This window comes from Peromyscus californicus, unplaced genomic scaffold, assembly GCF_007827085.1.
Source record: "Peromyscus californicus insignis strain IS unplaced genomic scaffold, ASM782708v3 Scaffold_3__1_contigs__length_106647218, whole genome shotgun sequence".
In the NCBI taxonomy this organism is placed as follows: Eukaryota; Metazoa; Chordata; class Mammalia; order Rodentia; family Cricetidae; genus Peromyscus; species Peromyscus californicus.
Genome location: NW_026294551.1, coordinates 12944397 through 12969562, shown reverse-complemented (window position 1 = coordinate 12969562; position 25166 = coordinate 12944397). Strand labels below are relative to the sequence as shown.

The 25166-nt window shown below is 43.1% G+C and overlaps 1 protein-coding gene and 1 long non-coding RNA gene across 5 annotated transcripts; one reads left to right on the top strand and one right to left on the bottom strand.

Moving 5' to 3' along the window:
* Positions 1-3488: 3488 nt before the first annotated feature.
* Positions 3489-4547, bottom strand: LOC128121628 (uncharacterized). Of its 2 annotated transcripts, none has more exons than XR_008222222.1 (2): positions 4433-4547; positions 3489-4158 (listed from the first exon to the last, which is right to left on the bottom strand). It is a non-coding gene; the product is annotated as an uncharacterized LOC128121628 (long non-coding RNA). The 2 variants fall into 2 exon arrangements; XR_008222221.1 differs by lacking the exon at positions 4433-4547 and adding an exon at positions 4337-4427.
* Prkar1a (protein kinase cAMP-dependent type I regulatory subunit alpha) lies at positions 4137-23515 on the top strand. 3 transcript variants are annotated; one of them, XM_052756434.1, is made up of 11 exons: positions 4137-4245; positions 7359-7541; positions 12282-12452; positions 13191-13282; positions 13480-13541; positions 14481-14527; positions 15162-15320; positions 18211-18271; positions 19356-19477; positions 20454-20535; positions 21255-23515. In XM_052756434.1, the coding sequence occupies exons 2-11, from the start codon at positions 7365-7367 to the stop codon at positions 21425-21427; spliced, it is 1146 nt and encodes a 381-aa protein (XP_052612394.1). In that variant the 5' UTR covers positions 4137-4245; positions 7359-7364; the 3' UTR covers positions 21428-23515. The 3 variants fall into 3 exon arrangements, with proteins under 3 accessions (XP_052612394.1, XP_052612393.1, XP_052612395.1); XM_052756433.1 differs by lacking the exon at positions 4137-4245 and adding an exon at positions 4528-4655; XM_052756435.1 differs by lacking the exon at positions 4137-4245 and adding an exon at positions 5059-5173.
* Positions 23516-25166: the final 1651 nt, after the last annotated feature.

Sequence of the window (25166 nt, the reverse complement as noted above, 5' to 3'; positions counted from 1 at the left end):
CCCTGTGAGTTCTAATTCTCTAGTGAACCCCTACTAACAATTCCTTCTTGTTGCAGGACACTGTGAAGTTCAATGTGCTATTTTGGATGAAAATATGTTTGGGGTAAAGATAGTTTTATTTGGAACTCATTTATTAGGGTGAGACCCAAGATTGGAATCCTTTTTTAAGTGTTTCAGTACATGAACAAGATAAACATCCCTCTTTAGTTCACTTTCCATTGGGGAACAAAAAATGGTACAGCCATTGACATTTGGATATGTGCTGGAATTGGGTTTTATTTGGGAACCACAACCTTGGGTCCCTTAGGAAGCATAAATACTTAGCCCAGTGCATACCCCAACTAGGTGGCGACAGTCTGTTAAGTTTTCCTTGGAAACTTGTGGATCTGTGTTTAGCCAGTAGGAACTCTGAGCAGAAGAAGTACTAAGAAACGAGCCATCAGAGTTTTCCTGTTTAAAAAGTGTGTGGTGTAGCTGGTGTTGGTGTCTCTCTCTACCTCATATCCTGAGGCTCTCTCGCTAGAACCCAGAACTGACTGATGCATCTAGTCCAGCTCATCAGCTTCTTCCAGGGATGGACTTACTGCCTCTGCTTCCTGAGCCCTGGGGTTCCAGGTGCACTAGTAAGTCAACCCAGCATTTAACTGGATGCAGAGAATCAAAAAAATCTGGTCTTCACTCTTGTGGGGCAAGCACTTTATCCAATGAGCCATCTTCCCAGCCCATATTCCTTAAAAAAAAGATTCATTTTTATTTAGGTACACATATGAGTACCTGTATGTTTGAATGCATACATCATGCATGCCTGGTGGTCTCCCATACATGCCTCTTGCCTGAGGAGTTCAGAAGAGGGGTTAGATCCCCTGAAGTGGAGTTACAGGAGATTGTGAGCTGAAATGTGTGTGATAGGAGCTGACCCCAGATCCTCTGCAAGAGCAGCAAGTGATTTTTAACCACTGAGCCATCTCTCTAGGTCCCCACATTTCTCTCTCTTTCTCTCTCTCTCTCTCTCTCTCTCTCTCTCTCTCTCTCTCTCTCTCTCTCTGTCCCTCTCTCTCTCTCTCTCTCTCTCTCTCTCTGTATTTTTGTCCCTTTTTTGTGTTTATTTTTTTTACTATGTCTTTATTAATTTTTTTCATTTATTTTACATACTGAGCATAGTTTCCCCACCCTCCTCTCCCTTTGTGCCTTCCCACCTCATTTCTACCCCTGCTCCCATTCACTTCTCTTCCCCAGCTTCTTTCAGAAAGGGGTAGGCCTCCCATGGGAATCAACAAAGCATGGCACATCAAGTTGAGGCCGGAACAAGCTCCTCCCCCTGCATCAAGGCTGGGCGGGGCCATCCAGCATGGGGAATGGATCCCATATTCCTTTTTTTTATGCTACAGTTTCCTTCTGTTTTTGTTTATTAAATGTCCCAGTGAAATTATTTTTGCTATTGTTCCACAAACACTGTGATACCAATTAAGGAATTCAAAGAATAGAATTTACTTACAAACTCACTGTTCTAGAAATGTAAATTTTTTTTTTTTTTTTTTTTTGGTTTTTTGAGACAGGGTTTCTCTATGTAGCTTTGCACCTTTCCTGGAACTCACTTGGTAGCCCAGGCTAGCCTCGAACTCACAGAGATCCACCTGGCTCTGCCTCCCGAGTGCTGAGATTAAAGGCGTGCACCACCACAGTCCGGCTGAAATGTAAACTTCTTTTTTTTTTTTTTTTTTTTTTGTTTTTCGAGACAGGGTTTCTCTGTGTAGCTTTACGCCTTTCCTGGAACTCACTTGGTAGCCCAGGCTGGCCTTGAACTCACAGAGATCCACCTGGCTCTGCCTCCCGAGTGCTGGGATTAAAGGCGAGTGCTGGGATTAAAGGCGTGTGCCACCACCGCCCGGCTGAAATGTAAACTTCTTAAGAGCATCGACAGATCTTTGAGTCTAGGGTAGAGGGTCTCTGGGGAAGGGAAATCTTGAAGAGGCTACTGTCAAACAACTGTTCTTTTCTGCCATGTAATTGACAAGTTGGTATTCTCAGAGTGGCTCAGTGGAATTGCAAGCACATTTGTGCCCTTTGGAAAGCCCGGAGGCTGTTGGATTTTCACAACAGCTGTCTCAGTGACCCCTCCCGGGCTCAGCTCTCCACTGCCCATTTCCCTTTTTGTCTTCTGAAGCCCGAGCATACGAGACTCTGGCAGCTAGAACAAGGTTGAGAGCAACTGACACAGGAAACGGCGGTGGCTGGACTGATGCCTGCCTGCAGCTGAATGGGGACGCACAGCCAGGTCTTAGCAAGGAAGCAGCTGTCACTCCAAACATCGGGCTCGATGTCACCGGCTTGCTTGTTTCCTTCTTCTAAAGTGGCTTAACTGCCTTAGGAAGGTAACACCAGTGCTTGGACACAGCACCACTCACACTTCACCTTGCAGTTTAGGAAGGGAGAGAAATAAGAAACAAATTCTCATCTAATGTTTCCTACATTGTATGGGGTTCTCTCTCTCTCTCTCTCTCTCTCTCTCTCTCTCTCTCTCTCTCTCTCTCTCTCTCTCTCTCTCTGTGTGTGTGTGTGGGGGGCCTGCTGCACAGGAGGGTGATTTAGGATCACTGCCTGGGTTTGAACCACACTAGTTGTAAGTCACCTAACTTCTTGTGTCATGTTCTTTCTGACATGACAACACCATAGCATGGTCATGATTATGTCTGAAGCACCTAGAACAGTTTACACACATGGTAGGTGCTATACACATGTTTGCTTTTATCCGTGTTAGTCAATGTTAAGGCAGTCCCATCCATCCTTTGGAAATGGAGGAAAATGAGGCTTATGGAGATTAAGTCCATCACCGGAGATGGCAGAGCATGAAACCAAACTCAGATTTATCTGCAGCGCCACGGCCCACCCCCACCCCCCAGCATGACCAGACATGCTCAATGCTATCAAATTTCCTCTCCTGTTTGCCAGCTTAGGGTTGAGTTTATCAGCCTTTCTTTGTACTGGAGAGGGTGAAATCCTATATGACTGCCTTTAATCTTTCATTCCATTCATCTCTGGAAAAAAAGCCAATGGTCAACATGCTGGGGGTGGGGGTGCAATCGAAGGGAGCAACTTCCTTCTTCTAGTCCTCCTTCCTTCCCCTGACTGCCAGGGCATAATCATAACTAATATTCAGAGCCCTTATTTTAGTCTGGGGGATTTAAGGATGGAGACAGGCTCATAAGACAGCTCTGCCTATCAGAAATACAATAAGACACATGTGAAATGTAACTAAGAGTTTCTAATAGCTACACTGAAAAAGTAAAAAAAAAAAATAAGTGAAATCTAAAGATACTGTTTAGATCAAATATCTTAACCTGGGATCAATGTGAAAATGATGCAGGGGATATTATCACCTTTTGGGGGTATTAAGTGTTAAATTCATGATGTTTTCTACACACACTGCCCTAGAACATACATGATGAGGCTGTTAATACCCGCAGCCATGCAGACCCACACACTGCAAGTGCCTACTTTATGTATTTATTTAGGCCCACTTTATTCATGTAACTGCGTGTGTCTAAAATTGCCTCCCCTGTATTCATGTTCAGATACTTATGGGGGAAAGTTGGCTGAAGGAATAACGGAGTCGCCTTTTCTCCAAAATTCTCCCGTTTTTTCCTGCAGCTGAGATTTCTTGTGTGGTCACTGACATGATCTGCCCGTCTGTACTGCGCACCACGCAATCAGGCATGATATGGAGGGCATTTGTAGGACTCAAGTCTCTCTTTTTCCCTGTCTTGTGCCTCTGTAGGGCCTCCACTGATGACAGCAGTCAGATTAGCCAAGCAGAGGCTTGATAAGGGTCAGATTTCTTGGACCGGATGACAGGCCAAGTCCGGAGCCCCGGGTATGGCGGGGCGTACTCAGGATGCGCAGTCTGTCCATCACGAGCATCCCAGCATCCGCTTGCGCTCAGCTGTGGCAGATCCGCTAGGGCCTCCGCCTCTTCCAGGGCCTGGAAAACAGCAGGAATCTCCCCGCCTGCCCGGCGTCCTAACTCCCCCTCCCCCGCCCCACAGGACCCAGGGCGGAGTCGCCCACCTGTCACCGAAACGTCCCACGTGGGTCAGCTGGAGGAGGGGTTGAAGGGAGGCAGAAAAGGCAGAGGCGTGGAGGGAGGCAGACGTGAGAGCCCTGGGAGGAACCGAGGAGAGAAGCTGAGACCTCCCAACAACAGAAGAATCTAGAGGACCCCCCCCCCCCCCAGACACCTAAAGACAGGTAAGGATGGGGCAAGTGAAAGAAAGGAGATAGAAACTAGGTTAGCGGGAAGAGAAGGAAAAGATGGGAACGAGGGAGGGGCTGTGCATACACGACGAGATAAGATGGATAGCTGCGCTGCAGGAGAAGGATTCTAGCCAGAAGACGACGCCTAAGGGTGGGGGAGGAGGAAGCCAGGCGCCTGCACCTTTAAGGTTGCCAAGGCAACCGCTCTGGCCAGAGCGAGGCGCATTGACGTCAGCAGCCGAGCTCTGATTGGCCGCGGTCGGCTGGTTTCCGGTGGAGCCGTCGCGGCGCCGCTATCGCTGAGTGGAGTGAGGAGGGTGCGAGCTGAATTCACCCTGAGGACGCCCGGTACCCCGGCAGCCTCGCCCCGTGCAAGTCCCGCCCGCGCCGCCGCCCGTCCGCAGGTGAGTGCGGGTCCGCGGGCTGCCCCGGGGGCCCCTGGCCGCGGTGCCCCGCCGCGCGTTCCTGGAGGCGCGGGAGCGAGCCAAGATGGCGCCCCGGGGCGCGCGCTGCGGGGGGACGGCCGCACCCCCTGCGCCTCCGAGGCGGCCGGGGGGCCTCGCGCAGGCCCCGCACTCCCGGGCCGCACCTGCACCCCTTGCTCACGGGGTCCCCAGGCCGCCCGTGCCCCCCGCCGCTCCGCCCCCGGCCTTCGCCGCTCCGTGTCCCCCGGCCGTGCGCGGCGGCCTTCGGGCCTCCCTCGGCTCCCCGGCCGCCTCCGCCCCCGCGCGCCGCGGCCTCCGCGCTCGTCCTCCCTCCCCCACTTCCTGAAGGACAACAGCTCGGTTTTTTTAACCGGAATCCGCCATGGTTCTTCTGTCCTGGTCGTGATACTCGGCTGTAGTCTTCATCTCCGCTCGGTCATTTCTGCGCTGGGCTCCCCTCCCCTTCGCGGGCTCGGCTCCCTCCACCCCTCCGCTCGGTGACTCCAGTCTAGCTCCAGTTCTCTTTGTCCCCCCCCCCCCCTTTCTCTTCTCCTCTCCCGATTTCCACCCCCCAGCGCCTCCCCCAGCCTTTCCCAGGCCTCCTGCTCAGCGTCTGAGGCCTTGTGCCTGGGGAGGGATGAGGGTCGTCCTTCTGCACGCAGTGGTCATGACCGTGGCCTACGTGAAGTGAAGGGCACTTTTCCTGTCCTCCCTCTTGAAAATACGCGGCGCCCGTTAACCCCTCCAGCTCAGTACGGGGGTGGGGACAGCCGGTGACTCGAGGGAACCCCAGTAGATAGGTTTCTTGAGCAGAGAAAAGAAAGCTCGAACCAGAGGCCGACCCCCAGGGCCGGGTTAGTGTTCCTTGGCATCCTTCAGGGGATGTGGGCCGTGTCAGCAACAGGCTCTCACAGCGTTTTAAATATGTCTTCCAGTGTAGTCCTTCGGAAAGCGAGAGTTTCATCAGAGCTGAATTTCCTCAGGAATCTGCCCTCATGAATAGACAGTGTAGTGATGGCTTTGAAATGTTTGTTTTGGAGGAAAGCTAAGTTGTTGGGCTTTGAAAAATAAGCACAAATGTTAAGACATAACCGATTAAAGATATTAAGGCCATAAAATTCGATTATTTGGGGTTTCACATGGTGACTGCAGTAATTTGAGGGGAGTGCCACCCTTTTGGTCTGTGTAGTGCATAAACCATTTTCCACTTACTAGGTCCAGTTGAGCCGTCTTTACCAGCCAGAGACCAGATCTGGGAACGATTCCTCTAGTCAGTCAAATATACATGTACTGACATTGTGGAAACGAGACTGGATGCTTTGGAGCATAAAAGATTTGTTTTGTCCATGTTCCTGGTGACCTTCAGTATTTGGAATGGAGAAAATTCCTCTGAAGTAGATTCTTGGTTTCAGATAGTTGTCTGACCTGGAAGCATGGCAAGAGCAGATGTTATCTTACAGTAAAAAATTTTCCCTTTAGAATTTATTCTGAAATAACAGCGTGCCTGTCTCTGGTTTCTAATGTGTGTGCTTGTCGGGAACCACAAACTTTCTCCTGGTCTGCTAATTGCTTGTTATTGACCTTTATCTTGAAAGTTGTCAAAACAAAATGATAACAGTGCAGCACTTTGAAATAGTTCTTTATCCTGCCATTTCTTTTAAATTCAGTTTGACTTGGTGGGTCTGTGAGCATTATCATTTGAAAAGTGGTTAATTTTCAGATAGTTTGCAGAGTGGAGAGGGAGTCATCCTTTAATCTCAAGTGCTTAGTAATTAGGAGATAGGAGGAAAACTAAATGTCTGTTAGAAGTACCAAGCTTTTAACTCTGTGGCAGGTTGGCTGCCCATTATTGTTTTTCTATTTCACATTAATGTAGTCTGAATGCAGTTTTATCTATTGAGTCATCCTGTAAGCTTTCAGCCAGTGTATTTTAACATATTCCTGTCTAGATGAAGAAAATCTTAGTTTGCTTGATAGATTTTATTTTCTGTACTACAACCTTTCAATTCTTTCCACTGATAATTGTATTACCTTCTAGGGCTGTAGTTTAGTGAAAGATAATGGAATGAAAGATTGCTGAGAAAAGGCACCCGAGACTTCTTTTGTGTTTCAGAAAATTTGATTTCACTAATATTTGGCTAATCAGCTCCTTTGCCCTGGTGGTTTGCTGTGTGACATTAGCTGTGCTCATGGGATGGGAGGTGCGCACAGGGGAATGTCAGATGTTCTTCATTGTGCTCTGTGCTTTCACTTAGAGCCGACCTGTGTGCCCTTGTAATTCTCTGTCCTGTTTACCATTTACACATTTCCCACGTCATCATCATGATGTCTTTTGCAAGACTGCTGAATGAAATTCTCTTAGGGCCTGAGTCCTCAGCACTGCCTCACTTGCTCAGCAGGGCAGACTGGCTCCTGCTTCTCCCAGGAGCTAAGGGGCTTCTCTGACTGCACACTGAGCCCAGGTTGAACAGTAGGAACTAAATGAAACGCTTTAGTTTCATTTTGAAGAATTCAAATTCTGTACATATTTTATACCCAGCCCCCACCTCCTCTTTAAACACAAACTGTTGAGTGGGGAAAAGAATTATATGGATCTGTTGTCTAGTGAATTTAATAAGTCACAGGCCAGATTTGCATTTGTACTTTGTAGCTTACCCAGCGCACCTGTGCTTCTTCTCCCAGAGAATCATGGCGTCTGGCAGTACTGCCGCCAGTGAGGAAGAGCGGAGTCTCCGGGAGTGTGAGATCTATGTCCAGAAGCACAACATCCAGGCCCTGCTGAAGGATTCTATTGTGCAGTTGTGCACTGCTCGACCCGAGAGACCTATGGCATTCCTTCGGGAATACTTTGAGAGGCTGGAGAAGGTAAAAATAAATGAGGGAGCGATGCGATGACCATGGCAGTTGTTGTTAGATTTAATGCTTCTGAATGTGCCTGGTTCGCGCCTTTTGGGAGAAGAGGAATTCTGACCAAATGAGAAGTCCAACAGAAATTACATTAGCATGCGGTGGAGGATTTCTTAGTAATTTTAATGAGAATCTATCAGAAATTGAATCGATGCTGTTTGTTTGGCTATTAAAGGGTTTCCAAACAGTTGGTTTTGACTATTCTAAATAATGTTTACAATTGACTAAAACGGGTACAGTCAATCAAGTGTAGTATGACAGTTGTATGAATTGAGAAATAGTTAAAAGCAGTTAGTGCCCTTCTTCAAGAAAGCAGATGAGCTTTTAGTTTATCCCACCTTTAAAACTACAATCACACATCTGTGTGTCTAGCTTGGGGTGGTATAATCAGAATCACTTCTGAACTCTTGTTTTACTGTTTGATAGCTGTGTAATGGGAAGACAGGAGATTGATGGCTATCACATTTTTACTGTATAATTTTGATTAGGTCTTGTTCCCCAGAAAGTATGCATTTGATTTTTATTCTGTCTTGTTACACACACAGGATGTAGATTTTGTCTTTTTTAAAAAAGTTGACCTATTTTTATGTGTGTGAATGTTTTGCCTGCATGAATGTATGTGCATTGCATGCTTGCCTGGTACCCACAGAGGTCAGAAGAGGGTGTCAGATCCCTTGGAGCTAGAGTTATGGATGGCTATGAGCCACCATATGGTTCTGGGAACTGAACCTGAGACCTCTGCAGAGAGCAGCAAGTGCTCTTAACTACCACGCCTACTCTCCAGCCTCCAGGATGTGCATTTCTAAGCAGAATTACAATTTTGCCTCTAGGATGATGCTTCTGTGCATTTTCCTCAAGAAATGATGCATTCAAAAGTTTGGTTCACCCAGTGTGTTAAGTAGTTGATTTAGTTTGCTTCTGTAAGTGTTTGGGGGTGAATGTACCACTTTGCTGTGCTTGCTGTGCATATTCAGGTCTTGAAGAGGTTCAAATACTGGGGCTCATATCTCTGATAACATGTTTCATATCTAATTGTACAGTAGAAATATCTGCAATATTCACATTGGTTTGGGCAGTTTCTTCTTGTCCATGTTTTTACATAAAAGAATGTGCATATGAAGGTTTTTAAAAAGTATTTGAGTAGCTCAGTAAGTAGGTATTTTACACTATTTCCTTGGAAATCTTTAAAATGCTATTGATTAGAATGATTAGACTAACTGGAAGAAAAGAAAACTGCTAAATCGTCCTCTGAATACAGTCTTGCCACCTTGGATTTGCAGTAGAAATGCTGGCTTTCTCTTATTTAAGCAATCGTTAATAATGGACATACTGGCCAGGAGTGCTCTGTTTTGAAATCAAGCGTGTTCCTGGAGATCTGGTTCTGAAATGGGTCACGGTAAGGCGATCCCTCTTCTTTGGGCATCAGTAGAAATCAAATGAGAGGATTAAGTTGGTGAGACATTAAGTGCCTATCTTTTTATAGGGAGTGTTGAGTGCATGACACTAATTTCAAAGCCTGTATTTACCACAGGAGTGTGTAAGGACTAACCAAGGTGGAAAGCAACAGATAATCGTTATTGTAGATTCTCTGTGGATGGGATTTTAGAGTTAATGTGCATGGACCTTCCCACCCCCCACCCCCACCCCCCAGTAGAAGTTACACAAGAAAACACCTTTCTTGTACATTGAGGTTTTTTTATCAGCTTGCCAGAGTTGAATATATGTAATATTCCACTTGGATTATTAATTAACTAGATTTTTGGCCTTTTAACAAAGCTATTCATGTATCGTGTTAATTTTTATGTTTGAAAATAAACTCACATTCTTACCATCTCCTTCCCCATTAACTAGGGGTTATGTTTCTGAAACCTTCAATGACTTCAGAAGAAATACACAAAAGAATAGAGTTGGTCAGTAGAGACAGCTGCATTTTAGTTCAGACCATCGTGCCTGGAACTTAAGTCCTCTTATGCCTGTATTTACTAGAACCTGGCCTGTCTGGTGGATAAGAGGAGTTGTGTCTACTACTGTTGAGTGTCTCCTGTGTGCTTAATACTGTGTGAAGCACCATACACACATGCACATGCACACTCGCACACACACAGAGTCTATCTCTTTCCCATTACTTGAGATGTATAAGGTAGGGTGTTGATACCATTTTGCTGAGGCAGCAGTTGAATCTAATGGAAGTTAAATCATAGCTGTGATCCTGGGAGATAGGTATTGCAGCAACAGCATGTAGCTCTGGAATTTCAGTGTATTTTTTGGTTATGTGCCTATCTTGTCTTTACTTTGTGTGTCTCGTTCTGGGTTTGAGTGGAAAGAACAGCCATTATCTAGGGCTTGTTGATCTCAAGGCAGAGAAAGAACAGAAATCCAGGCCACTAGAGGCAGACCACAATAGCGTGACATGTCCACTTACATTCTATGGCCCAAGCAAATCATGTGCCCAAGCCTCAAGTCATTGGGGTGGGAAGCTCGTCTACAAAGAAAGATGACGAGAGCAGGGAAGAAACAGATACTTAGGAGAACATGTTAAAAGAGTGGTGGAAACAATTTGAACCTAAGAGTCGAGAATTTTAAGCTCAGTTTAGTGCAGAGCATATGCAGAAGATCAGGAAAATTGAACATTACTAAGCAGTAAATAGATTGAGAGCTAAGAGGGAGGCTCACAGCTGAGTGACGACAGTGGAGTAAGGATATACAAATGTGTCATTGTACGCACTAGAAATGGATGATCTCAGGAATGTCTCTGAGTCATTGAGACTAGGTTATATTCAGATTGCTGTTTTAGACCCTCACTGGAATCCACAAGACTTAAAATCAGAATGCTTTTGTTCAGAATTATCTTTAAAATTTGGGTAACTAGAATACAGTCCGAAATGATACTTCATTTGTGAGGGGTGTGTGTGTGTAGTATATAGCATCTGAGTATGTAGTGTATGTTAGTGAGTACACATGTGTATGCATGCGTAGAGGCCAGAGGTTGTTGATATCAGGTGCTCTTCTATCTTTTGAAGCAGGAGCTCTCACTGAACTTGGAGTTGACTGATTGGCTAGCTGGCTAGACCGGCTGATCCGAATGCTAAAGGGATCTGCCTGTCTGCTAAGATGTGTGTACCCACACTTAACTTTTACTTGGGTCCTCGGGATCTGAACTCAGGTCCTCGTGCTGGCATGGCAGGCCCTTTACCAACTGAGCCATCTCCCCAGCCTATCATTTGTGAATTTTTAAATGAAAATTTTCTGAAATGACAAAAACTAGTTTGAGAGGTAGATTTGTTTTTTTTAAATGCTTTTACTCTTTGAATTTAGGTGAGTTTTGTCGTTTGGTGTAATATGAAATAGGAAGGTCTTACCAGTTTCTAGGACTAACTGAATGAAATGAGTGAATTTTCTAAAATATACAAAGTTTTAAATGAGTCACAGACTGAAATGTGCCAGTATAAAAGGTCTTCCCACCCCATCATTGCCTCTACATGTAGCCAGTGTTCTGAAGGCAATCTGTGGGTGTTTACAGATACATTCATCTCTAAAAGAGTGGTTTGTTTTTTTCTTTGTGTGTATGTGTTTGTATGTGTTCACGTAGGTAAGTGTGTGGAGGACAGAAGACAACCTTTGGGTCCATTCCTTATAGCCACCTGCCTTGTGTTTTTGAGACAGGTCTCGCCTTGGCCTGGATCTTCAGTGAGCTGGTACTGTCTCCTCCCCAGGGCTGGGGTTACAAGTTTGTGCCGTGTCCCTCTTTCAAGTGGGTTTGGAGGGTGGACTCAGGTCCTCATGCTTGCTCAAGCACTTGACTGCCTGAGCTAACTCAATGGCTAACACAAGGGTGATACCTATGTATGAGTATGGTGTAACCACTGCCACTGACCTTCATTTTGGTTGTTTCCAAGGTTTTATTTTGAAAAACAAAACAAAACTAATCAGAAGAAATGTTTCTGTAGAGATGTCATATTGCACATAAGCTTGTTTAAAATTTCTAGAAGCAAAACTACTAGAATACTGAGTTAAGAAGTAAATGTGCTTATAGTTAAATACTTACATGAATAATGATTATTTCTGTTTTTCTCATTGTTTTTTTCTGGATTGATAACTCTTCGCCTGGAAGAACTAGAGTCCCATCATACTGGCACTAGTAGGAAGGAGCTCTGATAGCACCTTGCTAGTCACAGTTCAGAGTCCTTGAATTGATCTGTTTGCTGAAAGCAGGGCTAGAAATAGGTAGAGACGAGAAATGAGTATCTTAAGGTGTTGGGTTTTTTTTTTTGTCACTTTTATTCTAAATAATTTGCTTACTGCTGAGTTAACTTGAATTTGAAAGATGTTTTGAGGAGTCAAAGAACGGATGAAATAAGTGAAGAAATAGAAGATAACATTCTTATTTTATTCCCTTCAGGCCCAAGAACTTTTTAGTGAGAGGCCAAGTAGATAAAAAGAAATCCTTGATTTCCCTTTTCATGTGACTTGGCTCAGGAAGCACCGATGGCGCTGCCGCTGATAAAGTGTGCTATGCTACCCGAGTAACCATGCTGCGGTGACTTATCTCGGATTTTACTCTGTTGTGCCCCCCCCCCCCCCCATTGGAACTGACTTGTTCTCCTTATGTTCATATTGGAATAGGTTTGAAGTGAACAGGGCTGTCATTGGAATTTGAGAGTACCAGCTTTCAGATTCTGAAAAACAACTTTCTTTCAGGAGGAGGCAAAACAGATTCAGAATCTACAGAAAACTGGCACTCGTACTGACTCCAGGGAGGATGAAATCTCTCCTCCTCCTCCCAACCCAGTGGTTAAGGGCCGTCGGCGACGTGGTGCTATCAGTGCTGAAGTTTACACAGAGGAAGACGCTGCATCCTATGTTAGAAAGGTAGTTCTGATGTCTGACTGTAGTACCTGTTTCTGAGGCCCACCTCGTAGTCAGCTATAGGCCTTTGATGAGTATATGTTCTATGTCAAAGACAGACAAAGGCGCGGTTGTTAGCACTTGAGAACAGACGTAGTAGCTCCTCCCGAGAAACTGGTAATTATAAACCAGTGAGTAATTACATTTAGGCATTGCTGATTTCCATGCGCTCTCTTGCAGCAGAAGCAGGCAGTATTCCTTTTTCCCTTAGTTGACGCTGTCAGCCTCTTGACACTGTGTGATTCAGGTTTTGGCTTTTAACCTTTTATCCTACAAGTTGCGTTCATCCTGGTCCGCTCTTCCTTAGAGCCTGCCAACATTGAGTTAGGTTTTTACCTTTAGGGGAAATAGGCCCCAGGCACTTGATGCTTGTGAAACGAACAATACTGTATGATCATAGTTTACAAACTGACTGTTTGTTATAAAATACTTAGTTTTGCCTCAGAATAATGATCTTGGTTTATGTGTTTTTGGTTTAGTTGTTAACTTGGAATCCAGTACTGACCTTTAAATATAAGCCTGGCTCTAGGCAAGGGGATTAATCAGTATATTTTGAGTACTTTGTGAATCATTCAGGTGTGTTGTAGTGAAAATATTTAACTCAAAATAGCTTTGTTTAAATACCATTAATTGAAATGCACGATACCATCATGAAATGTCTTTGGTTTCTAAGTTGTCATTTGGCCTTTAATATTTTTCTAGGTTATACCAAAAGATTATAAGACAATGGCTGCTTTAGCCAAGGCCATCGAAAAGAACGTGCTGTTTTCACACCTTGATGATAATGAGAGAAGGTAGGTGCAGGCCGGTACTTTTACACTCTCTTCCCAGGGGGGTGGTGGTACCAAACCTTTGTCGCTGTTGCAAGTTCTAGACTCTTAGCTGGGCACCATGTGACAGAACTGAGAATCCGAGATGCTAATGCTAAGCTTGTTTGAAATCTGTAGAAGAGACCTGCGAAGTCTAACCCCAGGCCTCTTCTGTCCTGCAGTGACATTTTTGATGCCATGTTTCCAGTCTCCTTTATTGCTGGAGAGACGGTTATTCAGCAAGGTAAGGGCTGCTGGCGTGCATTGTGATCATAGGAAAGGAGGTGAGATGAGGGTGCTTTTTGTTTTATTGGGGTCTGTAGGCCTTAGCATGTTTTTTGTTATTAAACAGTTCTCTAAGTTAGAAGGAACACTTTCTCTATGGGATTAATAGTTTTGATAACTTCACCGTTAAAGGGAATGCCTATGTTGTCATTGGATATTGTATAGAATTTCAGAACAGTAAGTCACATGTCTTTTTTATTTTTATTTTTTTAAGATCAAATAAACAAAACCACCCACATTCTGCATCATATAGCCCATCTGTTACATGGTTCTATGCCTCCTACAGCTTCTTAACCATTTTTTGCCCATGTAGGCTAACATGAATCTTAGCTGTTGGACACTTTTCTTTTTTCTTAACATTTTCATGGTTCTTCATAAGCCAAGTATTTTCCCATTTTGTGGCAGCCTATCCTTTTGTTATTAACTGTTGAGTTGTTGTGTTTGTACATTCCATAACAGTTAACTTTGTATGTGTAAGTGGCTTAACATTTTTAAAATTAGATTTTATTGACTTATTTTTTTTTGTATATTTGTGCACACCTGTGCATGTGCATGCTACAGCACTGGTCTGTGGAGCTCAGAAGGTATCTTTTAGAAATTGGTTTCTCCTTCCTCCATGTGGGTCCCAGAAATCAAACTCAACTTGTCAGACTTGACTACAGGTACCTTTACACATTGAGCTGTCTCATGGGTCCCATAAGTGGCTTTATTAAAGTGCAGTTTTAAAAGGTATTGTGAGATGACCAAAAGGAGTGATTAATTTCATGTCAGTCTTTTGAACAAAAAACCTTGTTCATTTTTTCCCTTAAGTTCAGTCACTTAGCATCCACCCACAAGTTTACTATTTTATGTTAAATTGATTGTTTTGTTAATGATCTTACTCTTTACTTTCTTCCAGGTGATGAAGGGGATAACTTCTATGTGATTGATCAAGGAGAAATGGATGTAAGATTTAATAATAGCAAAAATATGTTGATAATCTTGATTTAACTTTTAATTTCTAAGCACTAAGCATAGTGTTTGCAAAGGCAGATGATTATAGCCTTGATAAGTCAATTCCTCAACATTTGCCAAACATTTTTATGACACAAACTTTTTAAAGGTAGCTTGCCTATCTGTGCATATCACTCACTACTTTCACTGGAGGTAGCAGTTGGGAAATGAATGTATCCTGTAAGAGAGCTTAGGGCTCCACTGTGGAATAGTACAGCTTTTAAAATTTCTGTTTTGTTTTGTTTTAGTAACCAGTGAAGTAATGATAAAAATCACCTCAGTCTTTTATGGTTATTAGGAAATTCAGTGACCTAATACACATAAAGTGCCCAGCACAGCTCTCTGTAAATGTATGTCATCTGATATTAATACTTGTCTGAACATTTCTCCTCGACAGCCCGCTAGGGCACCTTTATCAGATTGTTTAACTTGTCAACTGTCAGTGGTTTTGCTCTGCTCTGTTCTGCAGATGTGTATATGCTCTTGTTTAAAACAGGTTCAGAATTCTTCCTTTTGGAAAAGTCTGAGAATTAACACAGTTGTATATGTAGATAGAAATACTTATTTGATGTCATTTTTATTTTAGGTCTATGTTAATAATGAATGGGCAACCAGTGTTGGGGAAGGAGGGAGCTTTGGAGAACTGGCTTTGATTTATGGAACACCTCGAGCAGCCACTGTCAAAGCAAAGACAAATGTGAAACTGTGGGGCATTGACCGTGACAGCTATCGAAGAATCCTCATGGTAAGAGGCTATGGGTTTTAGAATGCGATTCAGAATTCTGACCCTTATTATTATCACCAAGGTAAAATGAGGCTCTCCCTACTTTTAATGGTTGGATAGTTGGCATTAGGTTCAGATGAATATTATGTCACTTGAGACAGGGTTAGTAAAACAAAAGTTAAGTCAGGAATAACCAGAGAATCTTGTGCGTGTAGGTAGGTAATGGTCAGCTCGTCTTAGCAGTCTGTCTGCTAGTGGGTTAATCTTACTTAATCTTACCCACCATAGATTGCCCACTGGATTGGTTTTAAGTGCATAAAGTCATTTAGAGCCATTCAGAAGTAATCATCTTCTCTAAACTGAAGCAGGGTTATCAGTAATAAACTCATGCTGCCTTCTTAGAGGAATTACCAAAGCAAAAGACCATTGAGGCATTCTACTCACAGTGAGACTTCTTGAGAAATTTGATAATCTTGCAGAGGAGCTTTAGATGTTTTAAGTCCCAGCAAATGGTCCTATCCATCTTGAATGGTTTTCTTGGTGCCCATATGGCTGTTTGAAGATACACAGTCTGGGGCTGCAGAGAGATGGCTTAGTGATTAAGAGTGTGTACTGACTGCTCTTGCAGCAGGCCCAGGTTTGGTTTCATACACCAGGCAGCTCACAACCACCTGTAACTCCAGCTCCAGGGAATCTGAGACGTTCTTCTAGACTGCATGGGTACTACACTGTGTGCACAAACCCATACTCAGGCGTACACATAATTTAGAAAAAAATGCCATCTTATATGCTTTGAAATCCTTGTGGATTTTTATTTAAAACAACATTTTTACTTATTCTTTAACAATTTCATACCCCTGGACCTGAGAGAGGGAATCTTGTCCCTCTCCCACCTCTGTGAACCCCTATGTGTATACATATATATGTACATATATCCCATTGAGCCTCATTAGTGCTGTTTGAATTCACAGTGGTGCATGGGCAGCTTTCTAGCAGCCACACCCCTAAGGAAAAATGACTCTTCCTCCCCTGGCTACTGTCCATTCTCATTAGCTCCTCAGCTGCAGGCTTTTTTCTGGTTTTCTATTCCATGTGCACCAAAACCCATGAACGTTCAAGTCCCTTGTCAGAAATGACATAGTGTTTGCACATAACCCGTGTACATACTCTTGTTTATTCTAAGCCATCACTAGCTTAGCTTCGATATTTAAAGCACAGTACATTGTTTAATAGGTTGTTGATACATTCTGTAGGAAACAAGAAGAAAGTGCATGTTGAGCAAGTGTCACACACACACACACACACACACACACACACACACACACACACACACACACACACACACACACACCGGCCCCATAAAAATTTGTCTGCAGTTGACTGCAGATGTGGAACCTGTGACTATGGAGGGCAGATGGTGTGTGTAATATGCACATATGTACATATGCAGGTATATGTAGTAGTACTGGGGCCTTTTATCTTGTGTGCAAAGTTTGTCAGAAAGCACATGAAGTATTCTTGTTTTCTTCCAAGTGCACCCAGCACTTTGTCTCAGATAGATCTAGAGTGTTCAGGATGGTATAGCTGAAAGTTTTTTTGTTCCCGCCTGGCTCCTGTGGCCCTGCTGTCCTGCAGCCGCTCAGACCCAAATGAACACAGAAGCTTATATTAATTACAAACTGTATGGCCTAATGGCTCAGGCTTCTGGCTAGCTAGATCTTACATCTTAAATTAACCCATTCCTATAAATCTATATTTTGCCAGGTGGCTCATGGCTTACCGGTATCTTTACATCTTGTTTCTCATGGCAGCGGCCTGCAGTCTCTCTCTGTTCTGCCTTTCTCCTTCCTCTCTAGTTAGAATGTCCCACCTAACCCTATTCTGCCTCACCATTGGCCAAACAGCTTTATTTATCAACCAATCAGAGCACCACATATTCACAACATACAGAATGACATCACCCATCAGGATGGTATGTCTGTACAAGCCTAGTTAGTTAGGACTGTGGCCTGCCTGTTTCATTGTAAGTGGCAGTTGTCTGTTCCCTGCCTGCAGCCTGTGGGGAGGGAGATAGTCAGTTACGCTGTTGAAGTCTCATGCTCATTCATGATTAGCCGCTTAGTTACTTTTTAGAGAACTGCTTGGCATTTCACTCCCTCCTAGAACTGTGTCCTCCCTTGGGCTGCGTGCACACCTGCTGCTGCTTTAGGATCCTCTGCTTTGTGCAGAGCTGCACAGGACCTCACAGTTCAGTGCAAAGAAAAGTAGTCATGAGTCAAGAAGCAACAGCAGCAAGCTTTGTATATACTTGTGGTGATACATCATGTACCCTGATAAAATTTGCCTGAAGATCAGAAAAGCAGAGCAAGCCCCAGCACCACCTCTTACCTCACCAACTCTTCAGCCTGAAAGAGCCTCAGCCGATAGGCCTCTAGCCAAATGAGCTTCCTCACCCGAAAAGGCTTTAGTTGCTGTCTCCTCATACCTTATATACCTTTCTCCACCCAGCCGTCACTTCCTGATATTAAAGGCATGTGTGCTTCCCAAGCAAAGGCATGAGATCTCAAGTGCTGGGATTAAAGGTGTGTGTCACCACTGCCTGACTCTTGTTTTCTCTTCTAGACTTGAGTCAATCTCATGTAGTTCAGGGTGGCTTTGAACTCACAGAGATCCAGACGGAGCTCTGCCTCCCGAGTGCTAGGATTAAAGGTGTGTGCGACCACTACCTGGCATCTGTGTTTAATCTTGTGGCTTGTTCTGTTCTCTGGTCTTCAAGCACATTTTATTAGGGTACACAATATATTACCACATTTACTTCTTTTTTTTTAGTTGGTTTAAAATGTAAATTAATCTGTGTCGCATTGTGTGATAATTACATCTCTTTTGTACATGACTTTTTTTTTTTAAATAGGGAAGCACTCTGAGAAAGAGGAAGATGTATGAAGAATTCCTTAGTAAAGTGTCTATTTTAGGTGAGTTTTGGAAAATTGTATGAAGAATTGATAAATTGGAGCATTTATGATACTTGGCACAGCTTTTTACTTGACTTAAATCTTCTAGCTCATTCATACGTGTTTTTATACATGTTTTTGTTTGCTTTTGCTAATCATGATCTTATGTAATTTTGACAGTGTTGAAAGTTTGGCAAAGTTAATAGTAATTTTAATGTGTATTCATTTAATTTGCTGATATATGACAAACCCTATAATTAGACTTGGTAAAAGCTTTCTGATGGCATGGATGCCGTTCCTTCCTTTACAGATGCAGGAAACTCTCGGTGTCCTTTATGCTCTGGACATTGACAGTTATTCCTGCTGCAGCTTCTGCCTTGCTGGTCCCAGGAATGGGTTTTGATGGGTTTTGTCTGAGAAAAGTTAGATATCTTTGTTGGCCTCTTGAAAAGATCCAGAAATTTAAAACTGTTGAAATTTAAAACTGAGCAGGTTAATTGGACATACTTGTGTAGATTTCCTTACATAGATTGGGAGATGTTAAAATTGTCCTGTATGGGGTGTGGGTAGTCATTTTTCCCAGGTGACAAACTGCTGTGGTTTTGTTACAGTGATTTGACTTTCTTGCTTTATTTGTCCTTTATTTTAGTGTTTTCAACATTAGTTGGGTCTGTGGGAACAAAAGTTACTTTCCAGCTATATGTTATTCACAAGGTAAACTGAGTTGAGGGGTTAAGTAGACAAGTTACTTTGAACCTTTGGAATGGTGTGCAGGGAAGCTTTCTCTTTGGTTACTTACTGGTAGGTTTGCTTTACTGGATGCTAATGTTCAGAATTGCATTTTTTTAGCCCTTTGCCATGGGATGCAGTTGATCTAAGCTGGCCAGAGTTAAAGGAGGGCTCTGAGCACTGTCTGCAGTAATAGTCAAGCAGTCCTGTTGAGACAGGGCCTGCTCCCATGCAGCTAGAACACTCCTGTTGGGATGTTGAGTGGGGATGCTAGTTGGTTGCACCTCTGTAGAGTTTTGGTTTTGCTTAAGTTTTACTGTTATTTTTTTTAGCATACCAAATACATAAAGCAATTCTTTGGATTCTTGTCTTTCAGAGTCTCTGGACAAGTGGGAGCGTCTCACAGTAGCTGATGCATTGGAGCCTGTCCAGTTTGAGGATGGACAGAAGATTGTGGTGCAAGGAGAGCCAGGGGATGAGTTCTTCATTATTTTAGAGGTATAGAGTTCTGCATTTGACTCCTTATAGTGTTGTTCACCTAGAGGGGGTGCAGGTAATCTGATTTGTAGTTTTAGGACCTGCTGACGTTTTATTTTAAAAATATCTTTTATTTCAGAATACAGCTTTATGTGTAGGTTGCTACAGTTGTCAAAGAATTTGAATTAGAATTTTGGAAGGGCCCTACCATGATTGGTGACATTACTCTTTACCATGCTAAAAAACCCCTCAACCATAATATGATTCTGAATCATTGCTGTTTAAAACACAGGTGCTTAGGCTATTGGGTAATGATTTACAAGTCTAAAAGTTACTGTGTTATCTGAAACATCTACCTATAATCCTGCTTGCTAAGCAGGTCCAGATAGCATCTTCAGAGACTGAACTCTTGTCTCATTGCAAATGCAGCCATAGGAACATGGACCCGGAGTGTGATAGTCTTACAAACATTTTATTTTCAAAAGACACAGCAAGCTTGGGCTGGCCTTTACATAAAGTTTGCTAACCTGACTCAAAACTCCTTTTTAAGTGCTTGAGCTGGATAAGAACCTTGATAGTGGGATGCTGGTTAAATGAAAATCATAGGGCAGGGGGGTAAGGAGTTGGGGGGGGCGGTGACTTGACTTCTCATTCACCTTTGACCATAGTGCATAGACAAGGTGCAATAACTGCTGAGTCCTCCTCTCCCCTCTGCAAGGTAGCTGAGATTGCACAGCACCTTTACATTACAATAACTGCTGAGTCCTCCCCTCCCCTCTGCAAGGTAGCTGAGATTGCACAGCACCTTTACATTACAATAACTGCTGAGTCCTCCCCTCCCCTCTGCAAGGTAGCTGAGATTGTACAGCACCTTTACATTACAATAACTGCTGAGTCCTCCCCTCCCCTCTGCAAGGTAGCTGAGATTGCACAGCACCTTTACATTCCCCTCTGGGTTAGGAAGCATCTGTTTAACTTCTCGCTGATGTTGTTACAGGGCACAGCTGCTGTGCTGCAGCGTCGGTCAGAAAATGAAGAGTTTGTTGAAGTGGGACGACTGGGGCCTTCCGATTATTTTGGTATGTTACATTCTGACAACAGATACATGATTTAAATCTCTTAGTGTAGTTTTTCCTAATTGGTCTTCTGATTGTTGTTGTTGTTCACTTACTTACTTTTGAGGCAGAATCTGGCCTAGAACTCACCCTGTAGACCAGGTTACCCCCCAAACTCAGAGATCCACCTGCCTCTATTTCTAGAGTGATGAGATTAAATTTATGCCCCCTGCCTTTATTTGTTTTTGAGATAGGGCCTCAGATAACATTGCAGGCTGGCCCTTTTCAGATCTACTGCCTTAACCTCCTAAGTGTTGGGATTATAGTCATGATGCCTGTTAGATTTCTTAACCTATACTCTTTTTTTTTGGTTCTCAGAGACATACTGTAAGATTTAACTTCACTCAGTTAATAGATGGACGTGGGGACACATAAACACACGCCCATGTCTTAGGTCGCCTAGAGTGCCTGAAATTGATTGTACAGCGAGGCTAGCTTCTCACTCCTTGTCATCTTCCTGTCTGCCTCCACCCCTTGAATGTTGGGATTGTAGGCGTAAAAGACTAGAGTGACTTGATTACCTATTAGTTGGCAATATTTTTTAACATGCAGTTGTTGTGTGGCCTCTTACTTCAGTTAGTAGAAAAGTAAATCTTTGTTCTCTTTCTCAGAAGTGGACCCTTTAAGGAAATGGCTTCTATAGATGTTAGTCTGCTCTTAGCCATTGCCCTTCTGTTTTCCAGGTGAAATTGCCCTGCTGATGAATCGTCCTCGGGCTGCCACAGTGGTTGCGCGTGGCCCTTTGAAGTGTGTTAAGCTGGACCGACCTCGGTTTGAACGTGTCCTTGGCCCATGCTCAGATATCCTCAAGCGAAACATCCAGCAGTACAACAGCTTTGTGTCACTGTCCGTCTGAGATCTGCCTACTGTGCCTCTCCTCTCCCCGATCCATGCTTCACCCATGCAGACTGCTTTCTCTTCCTGTCTGCAGCGCCAAGTGGCCACTGGCTTCACAGCTTCCTGTCTCTTTATACTAAAAGTTGCTTTACTGCACCATTTTTTCATTTGGAGCATTAACTGAATGCTCATTCACAAATAAATAGAGAGTTGTATGGACTTGGCTGTTACCGCTTCTCTGTGCAGTGCTAGTGTTCAACCTGGGCAGTGAGTGCCATGCTTTTTGGTGAGGAGGGCGGTCCTGCACTGGTGAGTTACCGTACTGATGTAATGACAGTGCAGGGGTTTTCAGTGGCACAAATTTCCATTTCCATATGACACAAGTGACATATTTAGACTGTGGCCATGTTTGCTGTATTTCTTTATAGAATAAATGATTTTAACCTTTAAGGATTAGAAGAATGGATATAGAAATATCCTAGTACAGTAGAAAGACATCTGCCTGTAATTAAACTAGTTTAAGTGTGGGAAATGTCCATGTTTTGCTAATTACCAGACAGATAAAACTAGTTCAGCTCCCTCAGCCTGGTTTTGTTTGTATATTGCTAGTGTTTCTTCTCCAACCCTGAAATACTTTGGTGTGGATGTCTATACCTGCCTTTTAAGTTTGAAATCAAGTGTAGATGGCAAGTACTGGGTTGTGACTTAACTACATCGGTCTCATCTCACAGATTCTGATGATAACTACTTATCCAGCTGGTGCCAAATACTGATCATGAGATGCAGAATTGTGAGTGAGAATTTGAGGTCTACACTCTTGGTTAACTGTGGTTAACTAGTGTAATCTGCCCTCTGTTACTGGTTCCAGGAGATTGGATTTACGGAGAATAGACAGAGACAGGACAAGCCCCAGAGAAAGAAATGGAGGCATTGTTACTGAAGGTGGATGGGGTTAGGTGTCCAGAGACAGGAAGCTTTGTTCTTGAGTTAGTCTCTCCCCAGTGTCTGTTAGGGAGGGTGGGTAGGATGTGGCTGTGTTGTGGTCTGAAAGGCCATCCTGCTGAGAGTCCTGCCTTTTCCTGTCTAACCTTGAATTTCTCTGGTAAACTTTATTATTTTTTTTGTTTGTGTGTGTATCTGTGTTTTTTTTTTCTTTAAGTAAACTTGTGTTTGAGTCTTAACTGTATTTCAGTATTTTCCAGCCTTATGTGTTATATTATTCCAATGATAACCCAACAGTTTATTTTTATTACTGTTATTTTTTAAACAAAATTTCACAGTTCATAACTAGGCATGTTGATTTATGTACATTGTCGGGTTCTATTTGGGAGTGACTGCAAGCATTTTCCATGTGTGTGCAAGTGGTTCTGATTAATCCCCTCCAACCCTTCCTTCCCAGTTAACTTAAATTGCTTATGATCGATTTTTTTTTTTCTTGATAGGTTGAAAAGCTTTTAGGCTGTTACTGAGTTGGGAAAGAAGTTTCATTTAGGTTTTAGTATGGGGTAGAAAGCTGCTTTGTTGCTATTTCTAAAATTTCCATAATCTATATTAAATGAGGGTTGTCTGTACTTTGTGTTGGCTATCTTTTTTTATATTTAAAAATAAAAATGTTATTAGATTAAAGCTTAATTTGATATTTGTTTAAATGCCAAAAATAAATGAATGATGTAGAATGCCATAAAATGCATTTTCATGTGTATATATCCCTTTGTTCTTGTATACAGAGACACGCCCTGCTTTCTAGAGAGTTCTACTCAAATGCTGGCTTGCTGGTTACTCCCTTTTGTAGTTTTCACTCTTAGACTTCAGAATAAGTCTAAATTTAAAAATTACCACATTGAAAGCTTTATCTTTGTGCAGTTTAAGTGTCAGTTGGAAGTCATGGCTGGCATACTGTGTCTGTGGACGCTAAGCACCATTGTCTCTGATGGGTGGGTGAATTTAGGGCTGCTGAGAAATCGGAGATGGCCAAAGGGACAGTTGCTGTTTCCTGGATACTAGTCTGATATACTGTGTGCTAATCTAATACACGCTGTTCTTTTGTTACAGACTGTCTCAATGGTAGGTCACGGAATAAAAAAGATGAAATAATTTAAATTCTTAATTGAATCAGTTTTTCTTCCTTTTCTCCTTTTTTCTCTCTGTCCCTCCCCAAAAGTTCAGTGGGAAAGAATGAACATGAATTTTGGGATTAGTGTTTTGAAAAAAGTAATGTATTTATTTATTTAATACATTCCAATTCAGTTTGTCAAAGGGTGGGTCTCAAAACCTTGTTAAAATGCTCATGGGTATGTGGCAGATTCACCAAGTTGTGGAAGGAAGATTCTGTCCAAAGCCATGGTTTCCTTTTCACAGGACAGAACTGTGCCTTGTGACTTTACAGACTTGCTGGGAAGTTTGGTTATAAGATCTGCCCTTAGCTACTTAGAGATGTGTTTGTCTTGCACACATGTCAAGCCTTGTTTCTAATGTCTATTCCTCAAGTTTGAGGAGTGAGCTAATGAGTTACTCAGTGTACTGATAACTGGGATCTTCACGAGCAGTGAAGCCAGCATTAGTGGCTTGAGTTCTGCTTTGTGAGGTGTACCTTGTACAGGTTCAGAATTCCCTTCCTCCCACCAGCTGCATGGGCTGTAACTGAAGAAAGTCTGGGTCTGTTGGACTCAGCATAGTCTGGGCCTTCCCTTAAAACTTGGCCCATGGGGTTGGGGATTTAGCTCAGTGGTCGAGAGCACTTGCCTAGCAAGCACAAGGCCCTGGGTTCGGTCCTCAGATAAGAGGAGGTGGGGGAGTAAAAAACAAAAAAAAAAAACTTGGCCCATGATGCATTTCACTGTTGCCTTTGACATTTTAAAATGGAAGTAGCACAGTGTCAGTGGTGTTTTGTTTTGTTTTTTTGTATCACTTTATCTCCAACCCCAAGTAATTGTCCCTTCGTGGATTTTTGCTAAGCCCTGGCAGTGTATTCTCAGGTGGACCAAAACTCCGCTTAGGAACAGTGGCTATTTTAATTTGTCCTTCCAGCATGTCTGTCAAGGGGAACCACAAATCTCCCTTCTTACATTTTTTTGGGTATTTTCATAGGAATCATCATTTTTGTGTACACACACAGCTAAAATTTGTTTCTTGACATAACTTTAGAGCTGTGATTTTATTGTGACTCCCTGTAACTTAACTGCCCTTGGGTGTCCTGTTTTTGTTTCTTGTAAGAGTTTAAGTAGCTTGGGGATTTAAAAAAGTGGCCGCTAGATGGAGCGCTTTTCCTTCATTCCTTTGTAAACCCCAAATGAGTGCAGCTGTTCCTTATGGCTTCTGTGTTCGCACGTTTTCCTACTTGGGACAGTTTAAGTCCGGTGAGATCACTACACCACCGGCAGCCTTCTTGGATGTTGTGGGCTGAGCAGTGAAAATGTGATTCTCCAGTGCACTCTTTCCTACCCAATGCTGAAGGAGCTCTGCAGCCCCATTTTAGCTATCAGTTGTGAATGTGTCTTTTTAGGGGGACGTCCTAGCACCACAGTTTTTGTGTGTTTTTATGCTTATTATTGATGAGTTCACTCACTCAATATTCAAAAGGTCCCTAAGGATAGTGCTCATGTCCTGACTCATGTACTGGCTCATGTTCCTGAGTGTGAGAAACTATCTTACTGTGAAAATATGTGTGGTAGGCAGATGCAATGTTTAAAGAACCAACAGTGTAAAGTGATGCATCTTTACCACACAAAATGAGGTTCTGTGGTAATGGGCTGGTGAAA

What these genes read in the sequence shown, in the direction of transcription:
- Prkar1a (XM_052756434.1), top strand. Translation starts at nt 7,365, where the DNA reads ATGGCGTCTGGCAGTACTGCCGCCAGTGAGGAAGAGCGGAGTCTCCGG. An exon ending in CTTGATGATAATGAGAGAAG is followed by an intron (nt 13,283 to 13,479) that starts GTAGGTGCAGGC and finishes TCTGTCCTGCAG; the next exon opens with TGACATTTTTGATGCCATGT. An exon ending in GCTATCGAAGAATCCTCATG is followed by an intron (nt 15,321 to 18,210) that starts GTAAGAGGCTAT and finishes TTTTTTAAATAG; the next exon opens with GGAAGCACTCTGAGAAAGAG.